This window comes from Bolinopsis microptera, chromosome 7 (assembly GCF_026151205.1).
Source record: "Bolinopsis microptera isolate Bmic1 chromosome 7, MBARI_Bmic_1.0, whole genome shotgun sequence".
Classification (NCBI taxonomy): Eukaryota; Metazoa; Ctenophora; class Tentaculata; order Lobata; family Bolinopsidae; genus Bolinopsis; species Bolinopsis microptera.
The window spans coordinates 4,294,433-4,307,130 of record NC_087078.1 but is presented as its reverse complement, the minus strand read 5'-3'; the positions used below and the strand labels follow the sequence as shown (position 1 = coordinate 4,307,130).

The window sequence follows — 12,698 nt, the reverse complement described above, 5'->3', positions numbered from 1 at the left end:
ACATCTTTTTTGTCGATAAAACATCTGTTAAATAATTACAAGTTTAACCAGAAAGAAAAAACAAAGCGAATACCTAAGTTTATTTCATATTTAAATGCAGTTAACACAAAATAATCTCTCAAAGAATATGTTGATGAAGAATTCGCCAGATGACGCACAGAAATTCAGCGCTGTCAAAAAAACAAAACATTGTGCAAAACAAAATAATTAAAATCATGTAGATTATAATTAGAAATTAGAATATCAATACCCGTGTTTATATTGAAACTTTTTTTCTGAAAAAGGCTTTGAGCTAAAAAATAACTTTACTCCTGACCACTTCATATTCATTCTAAAACTGGTGCTTTAGAATGAACGGTTCACAGAAATTCATAACAAGATTATCATTTAAAAGATCTCAAAGGTCACAAACGTTTTATTCCCCATTGTGCCCGACGTCCCGTTTATTGACCCATTTAAGCAGCACCTATCAAACTCCCCTCAAAGTGACAATGATGAACCCCATGTTGAACTATTCGTTATTGGTGTCAGGTCTGTGACCTGTGTCCGGTAGCAATGTGTATACTTCACAGTTCCCATTACCCATATGATCTCATATGTCAAGCACTGCTCCTCTCCGGCCCCTGTGGTTCTTCTCCCCTGCTCCCATTACTTGAATGTGCTGATACGCTGGGTTTGCTTTCATTTCCTCCAACTTCTTCTTCTTATCCACTTCCTGGGAGTAAAGGCAGCTATTGGTTAAAAGGTTTCTTATAAAGTTTCAGAATGCACTACTCTGTTCTTTTCACATATTTATCATAATTTGTATTCCAATTTAAATACGGATAACATAATTCCCAACAGAAAATCTTAAGTAAAAGACTCTAGATCCTACAATATACATGAATCTGTTAAAAAATAGCACAGTACTATACGTATTAAATTTGATTGCAATTAGGGCGTTTTAGGTTCAGCTATACAACATGGAGTCATGACATATGCTTCAAAGATCACGGTATATTGAAGCGCGTTTTAATTGCTTTTAATTACCAGGGCAGACTTGCAGCAAGCTTATTGGAGTTTACATTGCAAGTACAACAGCAACAGATGGATCATCAACATGTTTTAAAAAGTCAATAAAAAATCCAAAATAACCGGTATTTCATATTTTTGTATTTTAATTAGTTCGGTTAAGTTGTCTCTCAAACTACAATAAAACCGCGATCAAATCATAAATGATTGACAGTCTTACTGCTGACAAATATTAAATAACAGACTTATCGAGTAAATTAAATGAACTAAGAAGGATCTGGATCAACCTAAAGATTTAAAGTACATTTGTCTGCACAGTACTGTACCACAGCAAAGTGGAATTAAAAAGGAATTCATTTGGTTGTGCTTTAACTTTAAGTGTAGCAGTAAGCAAGTAAGCTTATAAAATGTAAATAAATTTGCGTTTAGCGATAAATTGCGATAAATCGCTGAGTAAGCGGCTTAATACGGATATAAAGACTGGAGTGGGGTCGTGTTGCAAACGTAATATGACAACGATCGAGCGATCAAAGTCATAAACTGCCTTGTGTAAAAAACATTTGCTACCTCCTCATCAGTTTTAGCGTTTATTATAATAATAGCGATTGCAAATGCAGCTAATAGGCTTCTTGTTGAGACTTTGCTAGCTTTAGTATAATAGCGATTGCAAATGCAGCTAATAGGCTTATTGTTGGGACTTTGCTAGCTTTAGTATAACTAGCAGGATTACACAGGATTACACAGGATTAAAATTAAATTATAGATCCATTATCATGGACCGTCATAATTGTTTACAGAAGTTAATGAAAACAATCATCTTTGCTTGAAGTCAGGGCCAGGGTTATCCTTAAGTCTTAATTATGACTAATTCGCGAGGTTCTCACCAAATTGATAGTAAAATTGTTTAAGTTTCGTGCATTTGAATTACGCTGACGCATATCTTCGGTGAAGCTATTTCGCTCTTCGGAGCAGCAAAGGAAATAAGTGCACGCACAGTTGACAGCATAGGAGCGCCTTTCTTGAAATTGAATATACTGTGGGGTGTTTGGTTGAATATCAAGTGAGCGGTGGCAGTGCATATGGAGGCTCTGGTGATTTTGAGGAATTACAGTTGAGTAAGGAGACAAAATTTCCATGAGATGATCATTGAGATTTGTTTCATTGATATTGCTGGAGTCGGTGATTACATTGCTTATTTCAATGATTGGCATTTGAGAAAGATTTTTGACTAATTTCGACCTCTGTTTTGAATACAAGTCACATATGTAAAGAACATGCGACTCGTCTTCGATGGTCTAGCAAGAACCCGTCTAACTCTTAAGTGGTGTCAAGACTCAAGAGACTAAAATAATTAGTACCTATTTAATTTGCGTTTTTGACACCACTTGGGGGTCCAAATTTTGGGCAATAAAATTCTTATTCCTTGGCCAATTTCTTATTTTTTCATGCTGATTCGACAAGCATAAAAACATTTGACCAAGTCAAAAAAGTTTCAGTTGTATATATTTTACGGTTTTTGCGGAAAGTCGCGTTAAAGTTGATGCCGTGGTGTCAGTAAAATGGCACGGATATATATATATCGTCTCGCTTTATATGTAGTAAGATAGCGATTGCAAATGCAGCTAATAGGCTTATTGTTGGGACTTTGCTAGTTTTAGTATAACTAGCAGGAACCCGTATAACCCTAAAATAGTGTCAAGACTCAAGAGACTAAATAATTATTATCTATTTAATTCGCGTTTTTGACACCACTTGGGGGTTCAAATTTTGGGCTCTAAAACTCCTATTCCTTGGCCAATTTTTTATTTTTTCATGCTGATTTGGAGGCCATTAAAGCATTTGACCCAGTCAAAAAAGTATCAGTTGTATATCTTTTACGGTTTTTGCGGAAAGTCGCGTTAAAGTTGATGCCGTGGTGTCAGTAAAATGGTACGGATAAACACATCCATATATATCGTCTCGCTTTATATATAGTAAGATAGTGATTGCAAATGCAGCTAATAGGCTTATTGTTTGGACTTTGCTAGCTTTAGTATAATAGCGATTGCAAATGCAGCTAATAGGTTTATTGTTGGGACTTTGCTAGTTTTAGTATAATAGCGATTGCAAATGCAGCTAATAGGCTTATTGTTGAGACTTTGCTAGCTTTAGTATGATAGCGATCGCAAATGCAGCTAATAGGCTTATTGTTGAGACTTTGCTAACATACCCCCAACGCAGCGTCAGAAATTACCTTGTTTTCCTCCTAAAACGTAATCTCAGTAAAAGACATACAGACAAAAGATAACTGAAGAAAAAGGCAAAGCAGTGGACCGATGACTAATACTCCGGTTAAAAGTTAGGCTTCGAAATTTTATTTATTATGATAGTATGAGAAAGTATTAGATTGTCTCAAAAGTTGCAACCCACTTCCAAATACTCACCTCACCAAGTTACCAGGGGTACTACACCTCCTGCACCTTACCAACCGAACTTTAACAATATTTTAGGCGCAGATTGCGCTTCCTAGAGCGAATTAACGTTTGAGAGATTGCGGACGAATATAGAACAATTTTAATGAGCAGGGTATATTCTGCGTTCTTTGTGACAATCTAATACCTTCTATCTTATTGTGCTGTAACAATAATACTATAAGAAGCAATCTAGGTCACGTGACAGAAGATGAATCTACCTGATTCTTGACTGGATCGGTCCTGGCTATACAAGCATGTCAGTATGATTCGGTCTTTTCTGTCATCTGTCAACTGTTCATCTGTATGTCCGTCCAATTGTGTTTGTCCGTGGGTGTGCATGTCATATAAATGCTGGTCTGGTAGGTCCACTACCGGTGTTTCAATGGTCGGTATCTCTGTGCTAAGATCCAACTCAATCTCATTATAAAACTCCTTGCTGCTAGTTCTACTACACAGGCCATCTTCAGGACAGAACGACACCTTCAAACAGTCCACGTCAACAGCTCTCTGTCTTCTCAGAGAACAGCTCTTCTTCCCGCCGTTTTGTGGGACTATAACTCTGTTAGAATACTTTTCGGCTGCATAGACAGAAGGGTCTGGGAGCTCTGTGAGTGGATCAACTTCTGGAAAATTAGTCTCTTCAAAGAGGTACGAACCCTCACTCTCAAGTGAGGAGTTGAGCACCTCACTTGAAGAAGGTACGGTATCTTGAGGATTTCCTCCTTCCTTCATGATCTGATAAGCTAACCTGTGTCTCAAATTATTGATGAACTCCTTTTTGCTATCATCATTATCAAGACCATGCGGAATATCCGAGCCATCTAGCAGACCTATTGTGGGCCGTTTTCCCAAATATTTTTTAGGGTGCATTGGGTAGGACCTCTGTTTCTTTTTCTTAAGAACAATCATAGTGTCTGATCTCTTTGTTATGGACCCCTGTGTGCTCAAGTCTCTGCTTTTCCTGGATGACTTGACCTGGAAGACGCCCTTAACTATGTCCCGTTTCTTTGGTGGTTCATTCAGGGCCTTCTCTCTTCTCAGCTCCTCAATCATCTCCTGTCAAGTCGGGTTTAGTGTGAGTGATTGTAACACTTGAATGAAAGGATAAAGCTTCAAACAGATTTCAGTATTATCTAAATTCGAGGGAAAAGAAAACACTTAAATAAATTTGTTAGTTGTCATTGTACTGCTTCTCTTAGTTTGTCAAAATTTCATTTTCAATCATAATTATTAATTAGTCATGCTAATTACTAATTATGTTCGGTAGTCAATAAGACTAGCTCGGTATACCACTAATAAACATTAAACAAAATAACCGTACCTGCATCATATCTTTAGTGAGTTTGTTTGGAGCAGGAAAAGGACTGAGTGTAGCTTTACGGTAGAAACAGTGAACTATTATAAACAGCACCACCGGTATAATCAACAGGAAGTACATGGCTATCACAAAATCAGGCTTTATCTTTATCGTAGTCTGGTGTGTTGAAAAGTTACGAGAAATTCAAGCTCTATATTTTTAGTAGCGTAAGATGAGAAACATGAAATATTTTGTGATCAACAAATGCGATGGGGTAAAAGGAACTTTTCCTCTGTCAAAAAAAGTAAGAAACAGTCGTGAAAATGTTTTCACCTCAGAGTGGTCAGTGTAGTTGACAATTTTAACAACACACGTATACTCTCCAGTGTGCACCTCCATAGTAGGACTGATACTCAGAATACCCACTGCTTTGTGTGTCTCTCCATCCACTTTTATACTGTAATCTGAAACAAGTGGTTATCATAAAACTTTGATTTGACACGTGACATAAATTGCAGCAATGAAACAATTTCCCTTCCGAGGAACTGGAGCTGCCCGACTCTAACTTGAGATGGATCAGCTATAAAACCTACCAACAGTATTTTGATATCTTAATGTGCCTATATTTGGGTGTGGGTTTGTTTTTGGGGACGTCAGAAAATAAGGGTTTTAAAATATTGATGAAATAGCGATTCTTTATGGCTGAGAATAATTCATTGCGGCTGACATTTCTTGACAACATCAGAATTCAGATAAGGCACATCAGATAAGGTTTTAATAATGTACTTGCTGCTAAGAACTTAGGAAGAGTACCTTGTTTGAGACTTTTAATATAATCGTCCTGTATGAAAGCGTCCCCATCATGATAGTCCACGTAGTCCCTTAGTCTAGAGGGATACAACCATGTCACTTCCGGGTAAGGAAGTCCGTCCGGTGTCTTGGAGTGCACTGTACACGTCAACGACACGTTCTCGCCTGGGAGATTACTTGGTTACTAGGTGGTTACTAGGTGGTAACTAGGTGAAGCTAGATGTAACATCTTCTCTCATGAGATTGGACATAACTTGGATCAGAGTTCCTATTATTATAGATTATTATGGTTAAATTTTCGTATATTAATTAAATAGGCTGTCTTACGTACAAACCTTTCTCAAAAGATATCTGGGTTCCATTTGAAGTGTCGCTGTGTATTTTATCATCCTTAGTGTACGAGAATGTGAGCTCCATGTTCACTCCCTCTAGAAAGGGTGAGCATGTTAAAAAGGAGAGCATGTGATAATATTGTGACGAGCTGAACTAGCTGAGGATAAGATTAAGGTTTTAATTTGAGGCATTAACTTTTTCCTCGTTGATAAGATCTACCTATTCTTACCATAATAACATAGGCCTCCAAGGAATTTATCGAATTCTCCATCCACACAGTTAATATTGATGGTACCATCAGTTTTGTAGCCGCTCTTACACTGTACCTGGTGGTTGAATTGTTAAAAGTGCACCAAAATAGCTTATACTTATAGTGATAGTTGCTTAACAATAAAAATCGATGTCTTTAAAACTTTATTTTACAAACATCTCAACAGTGAGGAATTAGACGATGTCAAAAGGTGCACCGTCTGTTCTGTTTAAGAAAAAAAAAAAAACATTTACAACATTTTATCATTATAAACCCCTCCGGGATAGAATAAGATTCTGATAATCCCGGCTCCCGCTAAATAGATTCTGATAATCCCGGCTCCCGCTGTTAGTTTTTTCCCGCTGAATAAATAACCCCGGCACAGCTTTTATAATCCCGTCCCGCTAATTTGGCTCAACAAGATTTGTTTTGTTTTGACATTCCATGAGAATTTCAACCGCGTACTGTCACGTGTTTTGATGACGTGTATCACGTGACTAACTACTACGACGCGCATTGGTAAAAAATGTCACGTGACCTATGGCTTAACGTAAGAACTATAAATACACTCGATCTACGTATCGGTCTAATTGCAGGCGCTGGCAAAACTCCAGCACACTGCTTACATTACTTAAACTCTTACATTAATTGGACCAGTTCCAAAACTTGTCTCGACGGTTACATTTGATTTTGTCCGGTTCGGTTAATTTTGTCGTGTTTGATATAAGCCATGTATTATAGTCGTCTACTTTGATAAACTTCATGACACGATATCATTATTAGCTTTTATCGCTTGCCAGGCTTAACTCGACGCCCCTTATCGATATTCATATTCATTCAACGTTCTGACTGAGGAATAATGTTTAGATATAACGCCAATTTCAAAAGTCATAGTACCTTAGTTGTATTTATTTGGTAGTCCCCAATTCCATTTCATATTTTCCATAATGATCTCATATATATTTAAGAGTAAAATGTCAAATTTGTTGGTCCTAGCACTAACCCGGAGGGGTTTATAACACATAACACCGGCACGCTTAAGTTATATTAAAATAACCCCTCGTGCTAAAGCACGTCGGGGTTATTTTCATAATAATCCCTCGTGCTTCGCACTCGAAATTATTATAAACTTTTCCCGCGCGTCGCGGGAAAAATTGAAATATAATCCCTGCGCATGCCGGGGTTATGTGTGTTATAAACTAAATCTACTAGAACGTACAATTTATATAAAGTTTAATGAGTTCACCTTTACTTCAGTGCCATGTGGCACCTCTTTAGCAGTGTGTAGGGGATCCAGAAAGTACGCAGTAGCATTTGCTGCTGTGATCTCACACGAATTACCTGAACATTAATAAGAGGATCAGTTTAAGAGTTTAGGAGGAAGCGATTACTTTTACTTCAGCAAACAATAATCAGTTATCTGTCTTAGAAATTAATGCAGTGGTTACTCATACTGGTTACTGACAAGTTACATTTTGAAATTTATGGCATGATCATTGCTCTACTGTTTACTTTTCAACAAGTTCTAGATAAACTAGAATTGAATTTGAAAGTGAGAGTGAAAGTACGCACCTGACAAGACGCAAAGAGGCTGCTGCTCGAGGTCCCAGTTCCCATCAACTCCACATGTTCGAGTATCAAGATCCGAGTTCAGGGAGTAATCATCCTCACATACGGACGTTACGGTTTCACCTGGTAAAAACTTTAGTTAGCAGTTCTCAACTAAAATACAGAGCTGGGAAATATTATTTATATTTAACGAGGATTAATCATAAAACTTTATGTTCCTTCGATTGTATCTCGAATTTGGTCGGCTAAAACGTGGATGCAGATTGCAGTCTACGATTAGTAATTACACTGCCTAATTTGTAGCAATCCAAATATATTTTTCGGTGGAATAATGTTTTGCAAATAAACTTCGTACATTATGATTATAGTGAAGAAGTTTACAAAATTATGTTAACACATCAAAGGTTTCAAATAAAAACATTAGGCCGCTCACTAGTCGAACTATTTCAGCTATCTAAATATAGCCGCGCCAATAAATTAGGGTTATTGTACTATCGTAACGTTCTCTATATAAGCATAATAAGAATTTTCTGTGTAAGTGTAACTTACTGGTAAACTTACTTTAACACTAATTACTGAGCTGCCATTTTCCAGACTCAATATTTGTTTTCGTTATTTTGTACCGAATGTGGAGCTTTCAACACTTTCTACAACGCCGACTTATGCGGCGAAATTTGTTTTCTTGGATGGGTTCGCCTCTAGTAGTTCAGCTTTCAATAACTCTGGGTAGGACTGTGAAAACACTTGGTAGGTTATAGAGAGGTTATTCGGTACTTTTTCTGGCTTCCAGATTTACGTTTTTCCAGTTTAAAAGGGAAGCTTGTTGACATTTTAAATTAGGAAATTAGGTAGCTCCAAATGTGTCATACAATGAAAGAGAAACGTCCAGATTTATTTGGAACTGACTCCAAGCATTTTGACCAATCACAACCAAGTATGTACACCACGTGACCGCTTTTTATTCCTCACAAAGTACGAATCTGGACGAGGGTAAACTGTTCTGCCCTGAACTTTGCCAGTAGAGGCCACAATTAAATAGCGAGTATGTAACTGTCTGGCCTGGGTATAACAACTGTTACTGAACAATGCTCCGATACTCTGACAGACTGGTGACGGGAAACAAGAACAGGAAGTTCCTGTTCTTGTCAGGAACTTGCTTTTATTCACAAGAAATACATATTTACATAATATTCTGCTGTCGACGTTGAAAAGAAGAAAAGAGATCGCGAAGCTTTTTTGACAGTGTAAATTTTAGTTCACAAACGTTTAAAAATTATGTCCTGAAAAAGTATACAATTTTATAAGTCTTCTCCGCCAAATCATTATGAAAATTTCATAGAATATACGACAAAATAAAGTCCTAATAAGGATCAACGATGAGGCAATTTATAGCTAAATATAGATTTCACCTGGTTTGAATTGTTTTTGATCACTAGGTGTACAGTGACCAGTATGGTTCAGATTGCAGGTATAATTACAGTGCTTTGTTTCTACACATTGTGGAAGAGGTGGAGTTATAAAACCACCTTCACATCTTAGCAGAGATCCGTCCTGAAGAGGATGTTATCAAGGTTTTATATAGAACTTATAGGTTTTAAAAGAATGAATATTTTTAAAGATAATTCTCGAGTTCCATTGCAGTCAAATAAAGCAGACAAGTAGGTGATAAAATACATTTGGCAGACAACTAAAGCACACCGCCCATTTACAACGCCAGGTTTAAAACGGTAATACAATTGTCACCAATTTATTTATAGATAAGTCTTATAGTAACTCCTGTCAAACGATACAAGATCTAAGTCTGTTATCCCCCGTGTTACTACAGTCTAGCTGGGACCTTACAACAATATTGTTACAAGATAACAATACTGGCCGGTTTCTGATGATGATGCTTAGTTGTAGTAATTACTTACTTACTTATTTACTTATTAGTTGTAGTACTTACTTACTTACTTATTTACTTATTAGTTGTAGTACTTACTTACTTACTTATTTACTTATTAGTTGTAGTACTTACTTACTTACTTATTTACTTATCAGTTGTAGTACTTACTTACTTACTTATTTACTTATTAGTTGTAGTACTTACTTACTTACTTATTTACTTATCAGTTGTAGTACTTACTTACTTACTTATTTACTTATTAGTTGTAGTACTTACTTACTTACTTATTTACTTATCAGTTGTAGTACTTACTTACTTACTTATTTACTTATTAGTTGTAGTACTTACTTACTTACTTATTTACTTATTAGTTGTAGTACTTACTTACTTACTTATTTACTTATTAGTTGTAGTACTTACTTACTTACTTATTTACTTATCAGTTGTAGTACTTACTTACTTACTTATTTACTTATTAGTTGTAGTACTTACTTACTTACTTATTTACTTATTAGTTGTAGTACTTACTTACTTACTTATTTACTTATTAGTTGTAGTACTTACTTACTTACTTATTTACTTATTAGTTGTAGTACTTACTTACTTACTTATTTACTTATTAGTTGTAGTACTTACTTACTTACTTATTTACTTATTAGTTGTAGTACTTACTTACTTACTTATTTACTTATTAGTTGTAGTACTTACTTACTTACTTATTTACTTATTAGTTGTAGTACTTACTTACTTACTTATTTACTTATTAGTTGTAGTACTTACTTACTTACTTATTTACTTATCAGTTGTAGTACTTACTTACTTACTTATTTACTTATTAGTTGTAGTACTTACTTACTTACTTATTTACTTATCAGTTGTAGTACTTACTTACTTACTTATTTACTTATTAGTTGTAGTACTTACTTACTTACTTATTTACTTATTAGTTGTAGTACTTACTTACTTACTTATTTACTTATTAGTTGTAGTACTTACTTACTTACTTATTTACTTATTAGTTGTAGTACTTACTTACTTACTTATTTACTTATTAGTTGTAGTACTTACTTACTTACTTATTTACTTATTAGTTGTAGTACTTACTTACTTACTTATTTACTTATTAGTTGTAGTACTTACTTACTTACTATTTACTTATTAGTTGTAGTACTTACTTACTTACTTATTTACTTATTAGTTGTAGTACTTACTTACTTACCTATTTACTTATTAGTTGTAGTACTTACTTACTTACCTATTTACTTATTAGTTGTAGTACTTACTTACTTACTTATTTACTTATAGTTGTAGTACTTACTTACTTACTTATTTACTTATTAGTTGTAGTACTTACTTACTTACTTATTTACTTATTAGTTGTAGTACTTACTTACTTACTTATTTACTTATTAGTTGTAGTACTTACTTACTTACTTATTTACTTATTAGTTGTAGTACTTACTTACTTACCTATTTACTTATTAGTTGTAGTACTTACTTACTTACTTATTTACTTATTAGTTGTAGTACTTACTTACTTACTTATTTACTTATTAGTTGTAGTACTTACTTACTTACTTATTTACTTATTAGTTGTAGTACTTACTTACTTACTTATTTACTTATTAGTTGTAGTACTTACTTACTTACTTATTTACTTATTAGTTGTAGTACTTACTTACTTACTTATTTACTTATTAGTTGTAGTACTTACTTACTTACTTATTTACTTATTAGTTGTAGTACTTACTTACTTACTTATTTACTTATTAGTTGTAGTACTTACTTACTTACTTATTTACTTATTAGTTGTAGTACTTACTTACTTACTTATTTACTTATTAGTTGTAGTACTTACTTACTTACTTATTTACTTATTAGTTGTAGTACTTACAGGTGGAAGTAATAAGTAGTTGTGATGGCACTGCACCAACAGCGTGGTTCTGAGCAATGAGTCAGTGGTTCTGTATACAGCTCCGTTTTCTATCCTCACATCATTACAAGACACTGGTTCTACAGCGGATAAAGAGGCAGGGTGCAGCAGTAGGATGATGAGTATCAACCTGTCGGGCAAATTGTTAACCAAATGTTAGCGGTCATATTGTTGACCGGTTAAAAATATCAACGGTTAAACGTTACAAGCAAATGATTTGTTTGCTGCGTACGTTCTTATTTAGAGCGATTTTAGCTAAAAATGTTAGCGGCTTTATAACGTTTGCGATCTCATTTAAGCCGCCGACCACATTTAAGCTTTAAAACACAAGGAAATAATTTGTTTGCTGCTTATGACCTTATACTTCCTCAGAACGGTTTCAGCGACCGAGAAACAGTTTTTGAAGGACAAACTATATATCAACCTGATTAACAACACTATAATTGTATAACCTGACAAACAATGAACATGTTTATTAAGGAGCAAACCTGCATGTGGCAGTAGCGTGTGATCTACATGGTCCCATGAAACATTATCTTCAATAAGGGGCTAGAGGCGACTGCTGGTGGCCTGATTTATTGCTAATTCTCTCTGACAAAAGTTAGCAATTTGTTATCTCAGTCTGTTATCTGTTATGAACGTATCTTCGGCTCTTTCTTTCACGTTCTCTTGACAATATCAGATTATTGTTCCATAAGTTTCTAAAGTGATGGAATATAAAATTTTGACATATAATATTAGGCTAAAAAATACTTGATCAAAATATCAAGCGAAAATCATATCTACGCAATAATTCCATTGGTCGCATGTACAGAATTATCAGAAATTTGTATCAGAAACATCGCCACAATGCAACTCATAAACAATGTTCCTATCCAGATATTCTACAACTCCAAACGAGTAATTAAAATCCACAGCTAGCAGGTTCTAGCAGGAATCACAACAAAAGTGTTAGTTTCACAACAAAAACAAAACTTATGAAATTATCAAGAAAAGCGTTGATTACCTACGATACAAAAAAAGCTGAAGTGGAACCTGTCAAGCATTATCTGGCGTCTACAATCTACATGGATCTTTATAGGCCTTCATAGGCCACAAATGTTAAACACTCAAATACAACCGGCCCCTGTAGCCCATCTTAAAACGATGGTTAAACC

At 35.0% G+C, this 12,698-nt stretch overlaps 1 protein-coding gene across 1 annotated transcript; it reads right to left on the bottom strand.

The window, feature by feature from the left end:
- Positions 1–3: 3 nt before the first annotated feature.
- On the bottom strand, positions 4–12,246 carry LOC134818828 (uncharacterized). The gene is made up of 11 exons (XM_063828506.1): positions 12,030–12,246; positions 11,503–11,671; positions 9,133–9,274; positions 7,727–7,846; positions 7,401–7,495; positions 6,134–6,230; positions 5,907–5,999; positions 5,575–5,736; positions 5,095–5,225; positions 4,786–4,938; positions 4–715 (listed from the first exon to the last, which is right to left on the bottom strand). Exons 1-11 carry the CDS (start codon positions 12,065–12,067, stop codon positions 593–595), a joined length of 1,323 nt encoding a protein of 440 aa, XP_063684576.1. The 5' UTR covers positions 12,068–12,246; the 3' UTR covers positions 4–592.
- Between the last annotated feature and the right edge of the window lie 452 nt (positions 12,247–12,698).